The sequence below is a fragment of the Heterodontus francisci genome, chromosome 6 (genome assembly GCF_036365525.1).
Source record: "Heterodontus francisci isolate sHetFra1 chromosome 6, sHetFra1.hap1, whole genome shotgun sequence".
Taxonomy (NCBI): Eukaryota; Metazoa; Chordata; class Chondrichthyes; order Heterodontiformes; family Heterodontidae; genus Heterodontus; species Heterodontus francisci.
In genome coordinates this window covers 62,803,565-62,824,018 of record NC_090376.1, presented here as the reverse complement: position 1 = coordinate 62,824,018, position 20,454 = coordinate 62,803,565, and the positions used below count along the sequence as shown (strand labels likewise).

General features: G+C 40.3%; 1 protein-coding gene across 6 annotated transcripts in view; it reads left to right on the top strand.

Annotated features, from left to right (window-relative positions):
• LOC137371345 (LIM and senescent cell antigen-like-containing domain protein 1) overlaps nucleotides 1-18,717 on the top strand; it is a 195,035-nt gene extending 176,318 nt beyond the window's left edge. For 5 of the 6 annotated variants that reach the window (XM_068033796.1, XM_068033799.1, XM_068033798.1 and 2 more), the window contains exons 7-10: nucleotides 10,218-10,310; nucleotides 11,195-11,243; nucleotides 12,774-12,849; nucleotides 16,503-18,717. In XM_068033796.1, the coding sequence (XP_067889897.1) occupies nucleotides 10,218-10,310; nucleotides 11,195-11,243; nucleotides 12,774-12,849; nucleotides 16,503-16,617 (333 nt within the window). In that variant the 3' untranslated portion in view covers nucleotides 16,618-18,717. Of the gene's footprint in view, nucleotides 1-10,217; nucleotides 10,311-11,194; nucleotides 11,244-12,773; nucleotides 12,850-13,068; nucleotides 13,213-16,502 lie in introns of all 6 variants that reach the window. The other variant, XM_068033800.1, reaches the window with a different exon arrangement.
• The last annotated feature ends 1,737 nt before the right edge of the window (nucleotides 18,718-20,454 follow it).

The window sequence follows — 20,454 nt, the reverse complement described above, 5'->3', positions numbered from 1 at the left end:
TATTCAAGAAAGAGTTAGATATAGTTCTTGGGGCTAAAGGGATCAAGGGATACGGTGAGAATGCGGGAACAGGGTACTGAGATTGGATGATCAGCCATGATCATATTGAATGGCGGTGCAAGCTCGAAGGGCCAAATGGCCTCCTCTTTTTCTAAGTTTCTAACATTTTTTTTTAAATCTCTTAGTTCTGCTTTAAATTCAAACACTGATCATGTAGCTCTTCTGATGCATCTTTTTCCTCAAGCGAGGATTCTCCCCCCCCGCTCCCCTCCCCTACTGTAGTTGATAGGGCCTTCAACAGTGTCCGACCCATTTCTTGCACTTCTGCCCTCGCCCCTTCCCCTCCCTCCCAGATCTGCGAGAGGGTTCCCCTTGCCCTCACCTTTCCACTCCACCAGCCTATACATCCAAAGGATCATCCTCTGCCATTTCCGCCATATCCAGAGTGATGCCACCACAAACATCTTCTCCCCTCCCCTATCAGCATTCCTAAGGGATTGTTCACTCAGCAACACCCTGGTCCAATATTCCATTACCCCGACACCTCGTCCCCTTCCCACGGCACCTTCCCATGCAGTCACAGGAAGTGTAATACCTGCCCTTTTACCTCCTCTGTCCTCACCATCCAAGGCCCCAAACACTACTTCCAGGTGAAGCAACAGTTTACTTGTACTTCTTTCAATTTGGTATTGTTATGAAAGTGCTTTAATTTTTAAAATATTTTTTGAGGACTTGTATTTGAAGATTGTGGCGATGGATTCATTTGGAACTGAAGTGATTCCATAGATGCTGGACTTTTTTTTTAAGTCACTGGATGGACTTGAGCTTTCTGTTTAAAAACAACCCTTACTGGATGTCACATGTCCTAAGCTAAATAAACAACAGGAGCCTTAATGACTAGGGAATTGTTTACAGAGAAGTGATATGTCAAGATTTATGGTGGTCAAGAGTTGGTTTCGTTTTGGATTGTTTTGAATCAGTTGGGGGTCAGCCTGCTAAGAGGGAAGATGCCAGTTCATCCTTTCTCCACCTCTTTGAGAAACTTTGAGAATCCAGTGCGTAATAACTGAAACATGTGATGCCACATTTCTGGAAAGCCTGCCAGACTAATCCTCGATGTCGCCTGAAGTGAACTGCACCAAAAATATCCCAGTGACAGCCGTCTACGCGTACTTGGGATGCCAGGAAAGGGACAATTGATATCATTCCTTATCTTATCCTTTTCCTTCAAGAATTAACAAATTTAGCCAAAGTATTTTTTTGTCTTTTTTTTTTGTAATGAGCTCTCTGCTGAGAAAACTTCTTTATTTTTTCTTTAACTGGTGTGTGTGTGTGCACCTATGTGTTGGGCTAATCTAAAAAGGAACTTTCATATTTCAGTCTGCGTGTTAGTGCTTTGCATCTTTACTGAATAAGTCTTGTTTTATAATTAATAATTTTGTTGTTTATTATAGAAACCTGATTGGTGGATTCTATTCTGAAATAAAAATAGAGTATATAATTGGCCATATCGGTAACTGGGTAAACTGTTAAATATATGTTGTGACCCATGGAGAAGTGGAACTAGGGAAAGACAATGCACTCCACCAGCCTCGATCGTAACATATAAGTGGAGGCTCTGTGCGGGATAACCCAAAGGCAATGACATGCAATTGTAAGTGGGGTAATAATAATTGAAAAGACGAAAAGGAAAACGCCAGGTTTCTAGTGCATTAGAGTAAACTTTACACTGCGGAATGGCCTTGTCATTTGCTATGACCTTTCTGGAGAGGGAGGATTTATCCCTGATTGATTTGTAAATCTTAACCAGGCTAGGCTAAAAGCATTAGCAGAAAAGTTGGAGTTAAAACCAGGAGCTAAGAAAGCAGACATAATTGAAGTAATAGCACAGCATTTGAAATTGGAAGAAGGAAAAGACAACACAGGTGGTAGTTCAGTTGAATTAGCTAGAATTCAATTGCAGATGGAGCAGCTTGAACAGGAAAAAGAAATGAAAAAACTTGAAAGAGAAAAAGAAAGAAAGAGAAGTAAAGGAAAAGAGCATTTCAAAAGGAAAGAGAAGAGAGGCAGGAGAGAGAGAGGGAATTAATTTTTAAAAAAAGCTGGAACTAAAACAAAAGGATGGCTTTGACTGCAGTGAAAGTTCTGAGGAGGAAAAATCTGACTTCAACTCGAGACCCAGCGGAGAGCTGTTTAAATTTGTGCAAGCCCTCCTGAACTTTGAGGGAAGGACTGTAGAGGCATTTTCCATTTCTTTTGAAAAGCTAGGCCGAAAGAAAATTGGACACTGCTCATGCAAAGAAGGTTGATTGGCAGAGCTCATTAAGTTTATGCTACGCTTTCTGAGGAGGCTTCCACAGATTATGAGATGGCAAAAAAGACTATGCTCGCTGATTGAGTTAGTCCTTGAAGGTTAATATGTCAGAACCTCCGGAAACAGCCTGGGCAGACTTGTATAGAATCTGAGAGGGTAAAGCAAATTAATTTTGATGGTTGGATGCGGGCACTAAAGGTAGAGCCACGTATGAGACCCTGAGGGAACTAATTCTTCTGGAAGAATTTAAAAATTCACTCCCTCCGTTATTAAGAACCCACATAGAGAACCCAGAAGGTTTCAACAGTCAGACAGGCAGCTGAGATCGCTGATGATTACAAGCTTCTTTACAAGCCCAAAGCCTTTTTCCGTCACCTCCACAAACCCGAGAAGGATAGAAGGTGGGAGGGTGAAAGGAAGGCAAGTAGCCAGGGACAAGAGGAGATAGCTGGGAACGCCCGGGATCTCCTCCTCAGGCCACAGAAGAAGATGCTGAGGGTGGAAGTGAGGTCAGAAAGCCTAAGTGTTTCCATTGCCACACAGTGGGATACCTTCATGCGGAATGCTGGAAGTTGTGCAGTTAACCCATCAGACTTATTGGGGTTCACAAGGCCAGTGCAGAGAAAGGAGCCCTGACCAGGAGTATGACAGAGCAAGCTGTAGCTGTGACTACAGCTGTAAGGCCAAATACAAAAACCACTGAGTGCGGGGGACGTGAACAAGATATCTGAGAGTTATAGGGAATTCTTGTCAAAAGGAAAAGTAACTCCTTATCCCTCAAGTGAAGCAGATAAACCTATAGTAATGCAGGAGCCACCCAAACTCTTTTCCTGGGGAAAGGTATAACTTTTCCACCAGAGAGCACACTGCCAAAGTTTTAGTGAATAGTATCAGCGGGGAGTATATATCCATACCTCTGTATCGGGTGCACCTAGAGTGTTACCTAATGTCTGGAACGATAACTGTAGGAGTTGTCCGTAGTTTGCCTGGAGATGGAGTTGAACTACTCCTGGGGAGTGATTTGGCCGGAGCAAAGCTAGTAGCTTCTCCAGCAGTGGCGTAAAGACCAAGTGAATTCAAAGAGACAGAGCAGTTGCAGGAAAAGGTTCCAGGAATTTTTCCTTCATGTGTAGTGGCCCGAACAATGGCTAAGCAAGTTCCATTGTCGGAGGTCAAATTGGTACCACAGACTGATGACGAATATCTGAAACTTCCTTTGGGGATTTGGATAATCCAAAGAATATGTTCATTAAGTCTCCTTTGATCAAGGCTCAGCAAGCCGATCCAGAGTTAAGTAAAGTGGCACAATCGGCTGTAACTGAGGCTGAAGCAAAGGGAGTTCTGGAAGGCTACTGTATTAAAAATGGGATTCTGATGAGGAAGTGGAGACCTCACAGATCTGTGGACAAAGAACGGATGGTAGTTCACCAGATCGTGATACTGCCCAAGTATCCCTGGGAAATATTAAGGATAGCCCGTGATCGCCTATAACAGGACCTGTAGGGATCCGGAAGACCCAATCACGTGTAGGTCAACATTTTTATTGACTAAGTCTTTACCAGGACATGGTGCAGTTTTGTAAAACGTGCCATACGTGCCCGATTGTAAGAAAACTGCCATAAAACTGGCACCTCTAATTCCCATACCAGTTTTTGGGGAACAATTTAGTAGGATGTTGGTAGACAGTGTGGTCCCTTTACCAAAAACAAAAGTGGGACATCAATACATACTCTCCATTATGAATATGGCTACTCGGTTCAAAGAAAGAACAAAGAAAATTACAGCACAGGAACAGGCCCTTCGGCCCTCCAAGCCTGCGCCGATCCAGATCCTCTACCTAAACATGTCGCCTATTTTCTAAGGGTCTGTATCTCTTTGCTTCCTGCCCATTCATGTATCTGTCTAGATACATCTTAAAAGACGCTATCGTGTTCGCATCTACCACCTCCGCTGGCAACGCGTTCCAGGCACCCACCACTCTCTGCGTAAAGAACTTTCCACGCATATCCCCCCTAAACTTTTCCCCTCTCACTTTGAACTCGTGACCCCTAGTATTTTAATCCCCCACTCTGGGGGGAAAAAGCTTCTTGCTATCCACCCTGTCTATACCTCTCATGATTTTGTACACCTCAATCAGGTCCCCCCTCAACCTCTGCCTTTCTAATGAAAATAATCCTAATCTACTCAACCTCTCTTCATAGCTAGCACCCTCCATACCAGGCAACATCCTGGTGAACCTCCTCTACACCCTCTCCAAAGCATCCACATCCTTTTGGGAATGTGGCGACCAGAACTGCATGCAGTATTCCAAATGTGGCCGAACCAAAGTCCTATACAACTGTAACATGACCTGCCAACTCTTGTACTCAATACCCCGTCCGATGAAGGAAAGCATGCCGTATGCCTTCTTGACCACTCTATTTACCTGCGTTGCCACCTTCAGGGAACAATGGACCTGAACACCCAAATCTCTCTGTACATCAATTTTCCCCAGGACTTCTCCATTTACTGTATAGTTCACTCTTGAATTGGATCTTCCAAAATGCATCACCTCGCATTTACCCTGATTGAACTCCATCTGCCATTTCTCTGCCCAACTCTCCAATCTATCTATCTTCTGCTGTATTCTCTGACAGTCCCCTTCACTATCTGCTACTCCACCAATCTTAGTGTCGTCTGCAAACTTGCTAATCAGACCACCTATACTTTCCTCCAAATCATTTATGTATAGCACAAACAACAGTGGTCCCAGCACGGATCCCTGTGGAACACCACTGGTCACACGTCTCCATTTTGAGAAACTCCCTTCCACTGCTACTCTCTGTCTCCTGTTGCCCAGCCAGTTCTTTATCCATCTAGCTAGTACACCCTGGACCCCATGCGACTTCACTTTCTCCATCAGCCTACCATGGGGAACCTTATCAAACGCCTTACTGAAGTCCATGTATATGACATCTACAGCCCTTCCCTCATCAATCAACTTTGTCACTTCCTCAAAGAATTCTATTAAGTTGGTAAGACATGACCTTCCCTGCACAAAACCATGTTGTCTATCACTGATAAGCCCATTTTCTTCCAAATGGGAATAGATCCTATCCCTCAGTATCTTTTCCAGCAGCTTCCCTACCACTGACGTCAGGCTCACCGGTCTCTAATTACCTGGATTATCCCTGCTACCCTTCTTAAACAAGGGGACAACATTAGCAATTCTCCAGTCCTCCGGGACCTCACCCGTGTTTAAGGATGCTGCAAAGATATCTGTTAAGGCCCCAGCTATTTCGAGAATCGGGAATAGAAAGGCCAGTGGGATACTTTTCCTCAAAGCTAAATCGACACCAAAGGAAATACTCAACAGTGGAAAAGGAAACCCTGGGCTTACTACTAGCTCTTAAACATTTGGAAGTATATGTCTGACATGACTACAGAGAGACACTGGTATATAATAATCATATCTCCCTTTGTGGAAATGTTCAAAAAGCAGAAAGCCAGACTATTGCAGCCTTTTCACTTAAAGATTATCCACATTGCGAGGAAAAACAATGTAATTGCTGATGCTTTATAACTATTAGTTACAGGTAAAGAGTGAATGAGTTTGCAAATTTTAAAAAATCTTTCCCCCCTCCCCCACACTTTGTAATGAAATGCAATTAAAAATGGTGTTTCGTTCCTCCAAGGATGGAGGTGTTGTGAAAGTGCTTCCATTTTTAAAATATTTTTTGAGGACTCCTGTTTAAAGATTGTGGAGATGGACTCATTTGGGACTGAAGTGATTCCATAGATGCTGGACTTTTTTTTTTAAGTCACTGGAAGAACTTGAATTTTCTGTTTAAAAACAACCCTTACTGGATGTCACATGTCCTAAGCTAAATAAACGGGAGCCTTGATGACTAGGGGAATTCGTTTCCAGAGAAGTGACATGCCAAGGTTTATGGTGGTCAAGTGTTGGTTTAATTTGGATTGTTTTGAGTTAGTTGGGGGTCAGCCTGCTATGAGAGTTTATCCTTTCTCCGCCTCTCTGAGAAACACTAAGAATCCAGTGTGAAACCCCTGCTGAATCCAGCTGAAACCCCTGATGCCGCATTTCTCCTGGAAAGCCTGCCAGACTAATCCTCGATGTCGCCTGAAGTGAACTGCTCCAAAAATATCCCAGTGACAGCCATTTACACGTATTTGGGATGCCAGAAAAGGGACAACTGCTATCATTCCATATCTTATCTTTTTCCTTCATGAATTAACAAGTATTTAGCCAAAGTATTTTTTTGTTTTATTTTGTAATGAGATCTCTTTAGAGAAAACTTCTTTAATTTTTTCTTTAATCTGTGTGCGTGCATGCGTATGAGTTGGGCTAATCTGAAAGAACTTTCATATTTCAATCTCTGTTAGTGCTGTGCATCTTTACTAAAAAGTCTTGTTTTATAATAAATTAATAATTTTGTTTATTAAAGAAACCTGCTTGGTGTATTTTATTCTGAAATAAAAATAGAGTATATAATTGGCCGGATCGGTAACTGGGTAAACATTTAAATATATGTTGTGACCCGTGGAGAAGTGGAACTAGAGGAAGACAGTACACTCCTCCAACCTCTGTCGTAATAGTATACTGTATTCACTGTTCACAATGCGGTCTCCTCTACATTGGGGAGCCCAAACACAGATTGGGTGACTGCTTTGTAGGACATCTCCGCTCGGTCCGCTAGCATGAATGAGTTTCCGGTTGCTTGCTATTTTAATCAGCACCCTGAACCCATGCCCACATTTCTATTCTTGTCCTGCTGCAGCATTCCAATGAACATCAATGCAAGCTTGAGAAACGGCACCTCATTTTCCAATTAGACACTCTGGACTCAACATTGAGTTCAATAATTTCAGAGCATGACTGGCCTTTTTATTACTTTTTTTAACCACGTGCCTGTCTTAAACTTGATTTTTGATGTTGGTACTTTTGGACAGAGCTGTTCATTATTCTGTCATTAACACTCTCTGGACTAGTGCTTTACCTTTCACCAGACCATCAGCACTCCCTTTGCTTTTGTCCCATGACATCTTTGTCATTTAATCTCTCCTGCCCTCTGCCCTATAACATACCTTCCCTTTTAGAGTCATAGAGTTATACAGCACAGGAACAGGCCCTTTGGCCCATCGTGTCTGTGGCGGCCATCAAGCACCTATCTATTCTAATCCCATTTTCCAGCACTTGGCCCGTAGCCTTTTGTTCTCTTCCCCCGACCCCCAACTACCCTGGCTCCATTTGGTTAAAAGCATTTCTAACCTTTGCCAGTTCTGATGAAAGGTCACAGACCTGAAACGTTAACTCTGCCTCTCTCTTCACAGATGCTGTCAGACCTGCTGAGTATTTCCAGCACGCCCTGTTTTTATTTCAGATTTCCAGCATCTGCTGTATTTTGCTTTTGTGTAGTGATAATGTAGTTTGTGGACCAACACTCATGCCATTTGAGGTCCCACTCATACCATTAGAGTACTTTGCACAATTTTTGTCTACCTATTTAAGGAGGGATATACTTGCATTGGAGGCAGTTCAGAGAAGGTTCACTAGGTTGATTCCTGGGATGAAGGGCTTGCCTTATAAGGAAAGGTTGAGCAGGTTGGGCCGATACTCAATGGAGTTTAGAAGAATGAGAGGTGATCTTACTGAAACATTAAGATTCTGAGGGGGCTTGACAGGGTAGATGCTGAGAGGATGTTTCCCCTCATGGGGGAATCCAGAACTGGGGCCTCAGTTTCAAAATAAGGGTGCCTCCCATTTAAGACAGAGATGAGGAGGAATTTCTTCTCTGAGGGTGGTTAATCTTTGGAATTCTCCACCCCAGAGAGCATTGGAGGCTGGATCATTGAATATATTGAAGGCTAAGCTGGACAAATTTTTGATCTCCAAAGGAGTAAAGGGTTATGGGTGGCAGGCAGGAAAGTGGAGTTACGGCAACAGTCAGATCAGCCATGATTGAGGGGCCAAGTGGCCTACTATTGCTCCTATTTCTTATGTTCTTTTGTGCCATAAAAGTGGCTAGAATACTTGCCATCTGATATTTTGTTAGTTAAGAATTAGAAAAGTGGAAGGCACAGTGGCATCCAAGTTTCTTTCTGACCAATACGTAAATGTTTTGCTTGTGATGTAAACCTTCAGTACCCTGAGAGTGTAGAGGAGAATATATTCAGATCTGAATACATATTGTTGTGCTTTATGCTGCTTTTGTTTTTGTTCTTGATTTTCTCTGTTCTCCCCAAACTTCTGGGCTGCACAATGACTGAGCAGATGATCTGCTGTTGTGTATCTACCATGATTACTGAACAAGCCACTAGGAAGTGTGAAAAAGCGCTTGTTGATGCCCTATTGAAGTTTTTTATTATTTTCCTGTTTCTAAGAAATGCCCCAGCCTCCATTATGCACTTTTCCACGATACCTAGGCTGTGGGTGACTGATGTGCCTTATTTCTCTATGGCACCAATGTTGATGGTCCTTGCTACAATGTGATTATCGTATTGTACTTCATTGTTGAATGGTAGAACAGGAGGTATGTCAATTTACTAAATATAGCAGGTTATAAAAGGACTCATCATCTTACTCCCTGTCCAAAACCTGCATGAAATATGTTTTGAAATGTATCAAAATAACATTCAAAGCTCTGTGTCCCTCAGCATCCTTTAGATTAGCCTTGAAAGTGTGACTCAGATTGGAAGATTGGGTGTTTCCAGAATAAACATTAAATGTAATTATTTTAAATATGCTGTATTGACTTTTTAAAAAATACGCTGCAGCAGGACTACCAAAGTTTTTGTTTTCACAGATGCAATATCTCACATTGAGCTTTTATATATTTTTTTATATTTATTTTTTATATTTAGAGATACAGCACTGAAACAGGCCCTTCGGCCCACCGAGTCTGTGCCGACCATCAACCACCCTTTTATACTAATCCTACTCTAATTCCAAATTTCTACCACATCCCCACCTGTCCCTATATTTCCCTACCACCTACCTATACTAGGGGCAATTTATAATGGCCAATTTACCTATCAACCTGCAAATCTTTGGCATGTGGGAGGAAACCGGAGCACCCGGAGGAAACCCACGCAGACACAGGGAGAACTTGCAAACTCCACACAGGCAGTACCCTGAATTGAACCCGGGTCGCTGGAGCTGTGAGGCTGCGGTGCTAACCACTGTGCCGCCCTCTGATTTAAATTTTATCTGCAACTCGGGCAAGTGCTAAAAACAGACTCCTGTTAAAGCCTTTGGTTTTGAAATGGACCAGCCTGAAATTAGGTACAGGGTGTGGGGGAAAGGGAAGGGAGGGATGAGGATGGCATGCAATCTATTCCGCTCCTCCCCAAAAATTGCAGTTTTATCCCTGATGTCTTCCTCTTCCTCTTGCCCTTCCCTCAAGATGATTGCAGAGATCTGAGAGCAGTTTGCCTGTGTATTGCCCTCAGGAACTAAAAGGGCAAAAATAACAGTGCAAGTTTCAAGAGACTATTGGTATTTTACTGTGTTTCTTTGCACTACCCAGGAAATGAACTGAAGATTCAAATCAGAAGAGGTACACTACAACTCAAGCACCCTATCTTCTAACAATCTGTTCTCCCCCATCTCATTTTTTTTGCCCTTTTTTTCTTTAAGTATATTTGTCCCTGACCAACAGTTTTCATGTAAAATTATGTTTTATGAATGTTACATTATAAGAATGAGAATTATTAGATACAAGGTAAAGAACGTACATGTACCTTTTGGTTATGTTTTGCTTTGAACAATTTCATGCCCTGTTTAGTTCCGTTTCTTGATCATTTGATCTTGCACTGACTTAATAGCTGCCGTAGTTGTCTCTAGAGACTTATTTGTGGAAGTATCAATTATCAAGCTGAAACTCTTTTACAATTCTAATTGTAGCATTTTGTGTGCGCCAAGTGTGAGAAACCTTTTCTGGGTCATCGTCACTATGAGAGGAAGGGATTGGCTTACTGTGAAACTCACTATAATCAGGTAATGCTGCAATACTCTGACATCCAATTTAGTAACACTATATTTCCTGTATTACCCAAGTATGGCAACTTTATGATTTTTCATTTAAATATTAATTTTTAATTCCTGTGTTAATATCATAAAAAGCAGTCAGGCAGCAAAATATTGTGAATATGTTCATAATGTTAAGTCCAACCTTTTTGTAATAAGTGGGCTAATAACTTCGAAATGGCAGCTTTTTGTGTGATGCTCGTCCTGTTTTGTTTGTCTTGAATCAAAAAGTTTGTTTTTACTATTGCATATTTTAAAATAGTTATACAGAACATCTGTAGCAGCTAGTTTTGAATATTTTGTTACCATGCAGCATTTATTTGGAGTAGATATGCTAGAAAGAAAGAACCAGCATTTATATAAAGCCTTTCATGGATCGGGATTACTTTTGAAGTGCAGTCACTGGTGTTTGAAGTAAATTTAGCCAGAAACTTGCAGACAGCAATGTCCCATAAACAGCAATGAGATAATTGACCAGTTAATCTGTTTTTGGCAGTGTTAGTTGAGGAATGAATATTAGCTAGGATACTGGGAGAGCTCTTTAAATAGCGCCATGGGATATTTTTTTGCCCGCATGAACTGGGCTCAGTTTAACATCTTTAAAGGACAGAACCTGTGACAATGCACCAAGGTGATATGTTTAAGTCTTAGAGATGAGCTTTAACTCCCAACCTTCTGACTGGGAGGTGAGAATGCTACCAATTGATCCAAGTTGACTCTTTAACAATAGTTTTGATCACTGTTATACATTTTTTTAAAAAACTCAGTTAAAAAGATTTCTGAAGGAAACTTTTTTGTCTTAAATTTATATCTTTTGACATAGGACATAATCTTACAATTGTCTATCTTTTCAGCTGTTTGGTGATGTTTGCTACCACTGTAATCGTGTGATTGAAGGAGACGGTGAGTTTTAAAGTAATTGTGTGATTGAAGTATTTGTGACAGTGTATGTAACATTTATACATATTAAAGCTCCAGGAATTGTTTTTCTACTTTCTTTCCTGATACAGTTTCAGTGAAACAATACTGTCCTGATTTTAAATGTATCAAAAAAAAAAAGTGTTACGATCAAATGAGGAGTCGCTGCAGGGCTTCCCTTTCCTTGTTTGACCACAACAGGTTTAATTCTTTCTTAAAGTGGATGTACTGGCCAATTCAGTAACTGTTTGATTACTTACTTTCTATGATCATAACGAGAACCAATCAGACAGGTTTTCTTGAGCTCACCAAAGAAAGAGATTAACTTTATTGTATCTAAACTGAACTAATAAAAATAATAATGCGCCAACTTTCACTCACACACGCACTCTGGAGGTTTACACGCACGCGCGCACACACACACACACACATAGATTACACAGTGGCATTTTACAGAGAATTAGGTAGATTGGTTGAGTTAGAGTCCATAAAAAAAATGTTTACAGTCTGTGGCATTTGGTGATTTGGCTGGCTTCTAACTGAATTCGGTGGGCCTGAGGCTTTAGTTTGAAGAGGTAGATGACTGGTTTGGTGGGTCTCTTGGAGACAGCAATGCGGATGATTTCCTCCAACAGGGTTTCTGATCGTAGCTAGAGTATGCAGAGGGGTCAGTCAGCAAGCAGGATTTGAAAGTTTTCAAACTGGAATAGAGAAAGAGACCCCCACTCAGGTCTGCACACTTCAGAGTCCAGTTGCTTCTCCTCTCTCTGCTGCAGAAAGACACAAGCTTAAAACCACAGATGGGGAGGGGCTTGTCACATGACAGTCACTTAGTCATTCAAACATAGCAGTTAGCAGTATTTCTCTCCTGCTAAAAAGAACAGGTAGTTCCTTGAAAATTCCTGGATCTTGGTTCTTGCTGGGGCATGAGCAGACATTTCGTCCCCCTCCTCACATGCATTGCAATGTAGGATACAGTGTTGCAAATTAGGTAGCCATTTTAAGCTGCCAGCAAAGTCATCCTTTTAGCTGATGAAGGGTCACTGACCTGAAACGTTAACTCTGCTTCTATCTCCAAAGATGCTGCCAGACCTGCTGAGTATTTCCAGAATTTCTTGTTTTTAGATCATCCTTTTAGCTGGTCTTTTAAAAATGTATTTTTTTAAAAATATAAATTCAGATCGCCCGTCAATGGATTAAAGAAAATTATCATTCAACAAAGCACATTGGCATAATAATAGTTTCAAACATTTTCTGCGCAATATTAATTGGTTTTACCTTCCTTTTTCCCCAAACAAACCAATCATCCTTCTTTAAAAGTTTGGCAGTAGAGAATTTCAAAATTTATGCATTCCTTATTCATGTCTTTGGATTTCTTAATCTGCTGTTAAATGTTGAAACATTTACTTTAAACCTGAATGTAATTCCTCTGTAATTAACTAAGTGGATAAATACAAGTCAGGAAGATGTTAGTGCTGTGGTTCACTGTATATTTCAACTTTTTTTCCTGTACAGTTGTATCTGCTTTGAACAAGGCTTGGTGCGTTAACTGCTTTGCCTGTTCAACTTGCAACACCAAGCTGACACTCAAGTAAGTAGTTTAATTCTTGTCACTTATTAGTGTGCTTTTCAAATCGTAAACTTTTAATGTGTTTCTTTCTGTGGCTAAGGTCTGGTTATATTCATTTCCAAAAAAAATATTGTCAGAAATGCAACTCAATTTTTTTCTATGTGGTTCTATACTTCCCTTGTTTCATACATTACTCTGTCTGTGTTCTATCCTTTTCTATCCACTATCCATTCTGTGAAGAGACAAATTTGTTGAAATTGATCTGAAACCAGTCTGTAAACACTGTTATGAGCGATTGCCTGAAGAGTTAAAACGGCGACTTGCTAAACGGGAAAGAGATGCAAAAGAAAAACAGAAAAAGAAAAAATTGATGGATATCTGCCTGTAAGCAATGTCTATCTCTCCTCTTCTGTCCTTGGTTAGTATCTTCGATTTCCATGTGTCTTATGTTTTAATCAACTCATTTTGCATTGTTGCATCTTGCATTCTTTGACCTACTTTCACCTCTATACTATCGTCCATCTCTGCCCCTGCCTCTACCCATCTGCTGCTTAAACCCTCATTCATACTTTTGTTACCTCCAGACTTGACTAATCCAATGCTCTGCAAGCTGGCTTCTCATCTTCCACCCTCCATCCTCCATAAACTTGAGCTCATCCAAAACTGTGCTGCCCCCTATGTTAAGTCACACAAAGTTCTGTTCACCTAGTCACCCCTGTATTCGCTGACCTACGTTAGCTCCCAGTCCACTGACACTTCAAATTTAAAATTCTTGTGCTTATTTTCAAATCTCCCCATAGCCTTGCCCTTCCCTGTCTCTAGAACTTACTTCAACCCTACACCCTTCCGAGATCACTGCACTCCTCCAATTCTGGCCTCATGCATCCCAAATTTTCATTGCTCCACCACTGATAGCCATGTCTTCAGCTGTCTAGGCTGTAAGCTCTGGAATTCGCTCCATAGACCTCTACAACACCCTACCTCTCTTTCCTCCTTTAAGGCACATAATAAAATCAACGTCTTCAACCAAACTTTTGATCACCTGTCTTAATGTTTCTTTATGTGGCTTGGTGTTGAATTTTGTCTGATAACACTCCTGGGAAGTGTCTTTGGACATATTTACTATTTTCAAGGTGCTATATAAATGCAAGTTGTTATCAACTCAAATTTCAGAATCTGAGATGATTGTTCCATCTACTGTGCCTGCATTAGTTTCCTCGTTGCTGTAGTTGCTGTAGAAAAATGTTCCATTCCCACAGCAAGACAAAAGTCTTGCATTATGGTCGAGGTAGATTTACAAAGAGGTGGAATTTCTTGAAAATTGAGTTGGTAAGTCTCAAGGAGAGATGGTAGTACAGTGGTAATGTCACTGAACCAGTAAACTAGAGGCCCAGGCTAATGCCCTGGGGACACTGGTTTAAATCCCACCAAGCAGCTGGTGGAATTTAATTCAACTAATTAAAAATCTGGAATTGAAAACTAGTCTCAGTAATGGTGCCATGAAAATTTCTTTGTCATAAAAACCCATCTGGTTCACTAATGTCTTTTGGGGAAGGAAATCTTCCATCCTTACATGTAAGGCCAGACCCACAGCAATGTTGACTCTTAACTGCCCTCTGAAATGGCCTATCGAGCCACTCAGTTGTCAAGGGCAATTAGGGATGGACAACAAATGCTGGCCTTGCCGGTGACGCCCACATCCCATGAAAGAATTATTTTTTTTTAAACTGAAGTTGATACAACAGTCTCTCATTCTATCACATGTCCTAATGTTTCCTTCTTTGGCTATGCATCTGTTTTTGTCTGATTATGCTCCTGTGAAGCATCTTGGGATATCTTACGATGTTAAAGATTACATATAAATGCAAGTTGTTTTTGTTGTTACGACCAGTTAAGAAAGGTGTCTAGGGGTCTGTTACTGTCTTCACCTGATCTTATTGTAACAAGGTTTAATTTTAAACAGTGTTTTGAGCTCCCTCTTTGTGAATCCTTGTTCACAGCTTTCCAGTTATAAGACAAAGAAACCAATTCACACAGGTTTTCTTAAGTTTAAAGAAGAAAAATAAAATTTTATTAAAACTTAAACTTAAATTCTCATAGTTAACGCCTACGGATATACGACGCGCCCACACTAGCATGCACATGCGATACACACATGCAAACAGGGACAGAAAAGAGGAGAGGAAAATATAGTAGAGAGCAGTTTGAGGCATATCAGAAGAGTTTCTTGTTTACTGTGCTTCGAGCTCACTTGATTGTAAGTAGTCTTGCTGTTCGTTGGGGCCCAATGTTCTTCTTAAACCTTGTTCATGTAGGAGACCTTTCTCTCTGAGGTTCATGTGTTTTCACAGATTCAATTTCATGGGAAAGAGATGGAGGCAGGCAGGACTGGAGAGGAGGTTCTGTTCCAACTGGGAGCACGTGGCTTTCTGATTTCAAACACGGTTTTCTCCGATTTAAAACTCTCAGTTCAAACCTCTGCAACAGACAGATAGTGTGACTAAAACTGGTCTGACCACTTCTTCTGTGTATTGGGGAAGCAACGACTGGGTCCCCAGTGTTCCAACACTGTTTGCTACGATGCAAATGTCTTTCCAGTCAGGGGCTTACAATTTTAAGTTTTAATATTCATGTGGCGAAATAATGTGTGCCTCAGACTTGGCAGGTGGGGGGTTTGCCTGACATTGTGATGCCATTAATTACTGCTTTTGTGTCAATGCAAAAGTGGCAGTAAAATTCAGGAGCCACATCATCAATCGGGACCACACAGACATCATCTTTAGTGCTAGTCTCACATTGTACCAAGTGCATTTCAGTGGAATATTTTAGACAATTTGCAAGAAGTGCAACACCATCCAGGAAAGAGCAGTTCATTTGATTCTGTACATTTAACTTCATTGCAATAAACAGCATTGATTACAAGATATTTTTGGTACGAATAGTAAAAACTAAATCAGGTTCAATTGAAGCATTCAAAAGGGAATTGGACTCTTAACTGAAAAGGAAGAATGTGCAGGGTTACAGGGAGAAGGCGGGGGAATGGCAGTATGTAAATTGCTCGTTTGGAGAGCCAGTGCGGGCACGATGGGCCTCCTTCTGTACTGAAACAATTCTGTGATTCTGTGAGGTGCCTAAATAATGAAAATTAATCCATTGAAAAACTCCAGATTTTGCCTTACCATGCTCATCTCAGTAGTATAACAGTGTTTCCTGTTACCATAATAAAAGCAAATTACTGCAGATGCTGGAAATCTGAAATAAAACCAAAAAGTGCTGGAAATACTCAGCAGGTCTGGCAGCATCTGTGGAGAGAGAAGCGTTAACTCTGCTTCTCTCTCCACAGATGCTGTCGGGCCTGCTGAATAATTCCAGCACGTTTTGGTTTTATTTCCTTTTACCATATTACCTGACATTTCATATTAAAGCTATATTTAATGATTACATTTTGGTAATGATTCCTATTGAATTTTCATTTGATTTTTTTTAGTGCTGTTTAAAACATCTTTTGTAGGTTTGATAGATAATTAAAACAACACTGTCCAAAACTGCATGGTGTTCCATTCCATCTATCACGGTTGCATTTGAAAACTTAAACTGGATATACGACAGAGAGCATGTCCACTGATCTTTTTCAATGAACTAAATTAAGAAATTGTTCTTTTTTTGTTCCGTAGAAACAAGTTTGTAGAGTTTGATATGAAGCCAGTTTGTAAGAAATGCTATGAGAAATTCCCTCTGGAGCTGAAGAAAAGACTGAAGAAACTGGCTGAAAGTGCTGGACGGAAATAAGGAATCTAATTGTGTTTTACAGTCAATTTCTAAAGTAGTTCCTCTAAATTCTAACTTTTTCTAATAACAAGTCAGCTGAGTACACTTGGAGCAATATTCTCAAAGCAAGTGATTTAAATCCAAAAGTTACTGCTAAAGATTGGTTTTCAAAAAAGTCTAAATTTGACTTTAACCTTACAGAAGCAGATCCATTTGCTCAACTATACAAAAAAGTAATCCCTATTTGAAAGTTGTTGCCCCCTCACCTTTTGATGCCACATAGATATAATTGCATTGATGACGTATTTCCTTATTGTCCTTTTGCTGCTCTCCACAGCTCCCTGGGAGTTATGCCACAGCAGTATTGTGGGCTGTCATGATTTGACCATCAATAATTTTTTGTACACTGTACCCTCCCCCTTCCAATGGCGAAGTGCCTTATCAATAGCCTGACTGAGTTTGTGAATTCACTTGGAGAACCCAGATTACACTACTCTGACAGCGTATCAGTAAGTTAACTTCCTGCACCAGAATGCCATCTTAAAGTGATGATTTTGATTAATTTTCTTCTCTAAAATGGTACTACTTTACAGTATTTTCAGAATAGTTTTGCTACCAGCTGTTAAGTCTCCAAGTGCACACCTAATAAATGAAAATATGAAGTGATTTTGTTCAAATCCATTACAACAGAGGGAATTAATATCTAATCCGTTCACTCATGTAGTAACTTAGAGGATATGATTTGGCAAACTATCAGCTTAATACCATTAAAAATGCTTTGGTTAGAAGTATTACTGAATGCTTAATGTTAAAAAAATATTTTGCTTAATGTGCTTCACTCCAACCTTACACTACATAAAATATTCAAGTCGATGTGTCTTTCTCTCTCTTTGTAAATGATTGTATTGAGTTATCGACACTTACAAGAGATTCAAATTAAACCAAAATTCATAGTTCCCACATTCCTTCGCAGTAATTCTATTGATCAATATATTTCAATATATATGCATAAACTTTTACTATTTTTGTACAGTTTGTAACCACTATAAGGTGTTGATTGTAAGCCACTGCATCATTGACAAAAATACATTATTGTATACCTTATGTAGGAAAACTGCTTATCGTAAGATAAATGACCAGCGTCCAAATTTAAAAAGACATGGATTATAGACTTGGAGGATTTAATTTTTAAATGTATGATAAAGTAAAACAACACCTGAAGAGGCAAAACAGGAGTAGGTTACACCAAATGCCATATAGTGGCTTATTTATATGCATTTCTCAATGAATTCTCACCTTTATTCATTTTTCCAGCAGGAAGATACTGTAACAACTGCAGTAATCAGTTTTGACAAATTTGCTTTTTTGCATGACCTTTTTAAAAATCTTGTACACCATTTTATATGTGTATTGCTTTTCCTGATATATTTAGCATGATAGATACTATAATTCAACACTTAAAGAATATATGCTATAGTTTCCCTACATGTACTTGAAAGCAAAATTGGTCAACTGCTACATTTATATTTTTAATGTTCTGTGGAAAGTATAACAGACTCTCTGGAGAAACTTCTTAATTGCTAAAGAAACATGCGGACTTCCATATCTTAAGGACATTTATGTGACCAGATGGTGGCATTCTTGCACCCTACAGTTCAGCATAGATGGTACTTTACAAACCATGAGAAAAGATGCAAGTCTTGTAATGTTTTATAAAGTTTAACTTAATGTAAGTACCAAAACTGCTGGACATATTAACAGATGCTAATAATATCCAGTAATGTTATTTTCTATCAGTTTTATTGCAGTTGAGCATATTTCTTAATTCTTTTAATAAATGCTGGTGCTATGTTGAGATGCAGTAAAATCTGAAACAAGTTCATCTCAAATGTCAGTTCTGCAATTACCCACTTGCATGTTCTAGTGAAGTAGTTACATGAAGTGACATCTACATCAATATATTAATTTCTTGAAAACTAATGATATTTATCCAGCACGGTGCAATGGGAAGCACATACTGAATTTGTGTTATTTTATCATCAAAGAATGTATTTTTCCCCTGTATACCACACTTATACAGTACACCAGTATTATGTAATAAAATATGTATATCATTAATTATCCCACTTGCTCATATTGACTGCTGTCTATTTTCCTATCATAGAACTGATTTTGAAATGAGCATAATTTAGTCAATACTTCAATTTTCAGTAGTTATGTGTTAGTAATGCCTGCCCCACATGCTCTCCTTTCTTACATGCATGTGTTTTTTTTTTTCATCCTTTGCCCTGCAGAATGTACAATTCTTTCACAGGAAGGATTGAGCACCTCAACTTTCCAATGTAAATCTGGCTAGTTGTAATGGATATATTTCAGGGATCTCTTTACTGCCCCATTCCATCCTCTGTTCACTGCTGCCCCCTTGTGTGTGCGTGTGTGTTTGTTGAGGTTACTGCATAGCTGTTCAGTCAGCCCCTACACCCAATTGCAGACTGGTTGCAGCCGTCTACACATACCGTTGATATTAATGGTAGCAGCTCTCCACGTATATATACATGGATCAAATAGTCTTTGTTGAAAAGTTGTTGCTGCATTCCTGGCAGCTATGTTGAATGTTCTGTACGGATCCAGGTTAGTAATGTTGTTTTTCACTAACCAATTGCTGATTTGGATGAAGGCATCAGTAATACAGTCCTAGTTTTGCTAATGACATTAAGATGAGAGAGGGTGCGTGTTCGGAGTTTATACAAAATAGACTGAGCGCTGACAGGTAGAGAGGGCTCTGCCCTCTGGCTTTCGCTGTATAAATCCTTCCTTTCCACCAAAATCTTAGCCATATTTTCAACCAAGGTACATTAGGAGAAAAGCGCAGGTGTAGCACATATATTTCAATGTTAATAAATGTAGTGTGATGCTGCTTAGTTTTATTAATTCCAGGCATATATATATATATATATATATATAGCACTCCCAAATCCTGTCCACCATCTACAAGGCACAAGTCAGGAGTGTGATGGAATACTCTCCACTTGCCTGGATGAGTGCAGCTCCAACAACAACTCAAGAAGCTTGACACCATTCAAAACAAATCAGCCCACTTAATCGGTACCCCATCCACCAGTGGCAACAGTGTGCCATCTACAAGGTGCATTGCAGCAACTCACGAAGGCTCCAAACCCACAAATTCTATTGTCTAGAAGAACAAGGGCAGCAGACGCACGGGAACACTATCACCTGCAAGTTCCATTCCAGGTCAAACACCATCCCGACTTGGAATTATATCGCCATTCCTTCATCACTGTCGCTAGCTCAAAAACCTTGAACTCCCTCCTGAACAGCATTGTGGGTATCCCTACACCACATGGATTGCAGCAGTTCAAGAAGGTGGCTCACCACCACTTTCCCAAGGGCAGTTATGGATGGGCACTAATGATGCTCACATCCTAAGAAAAAGAAATACAGCATTAACCTCATAAGGCTGTGCAACTGGAGAGGACCCTGGGCAGCAGTTGTTTGTAAAACACGGTAGACCTATGACCAGATCTGTGAGGCCCCCACCCCACGCACACATTTTGCATTTACACTTGTTAATTTAAACATGCTAAGGGCTGCATTTTTATTTACCTGATCAAGCGGGGTGGTGTGAGCAGAGCAGTCAGAAAGGTTTGGAAAACCCGGAGACAGGACTCCCCTGCACATTATGGAGCTTGAACTCCACAGCATGTGGGTAATATCACAACCAGCTCTCTGCCTGGAAAAGAAGATTAATTGGCTTGGCTTCCAGTTGGGTGAGGAGCCAGTTGGTGCAGCCTGCTAGACCAGGCAAGTCCGTGCAGGAGTGGGGAGATAATCGTGAGG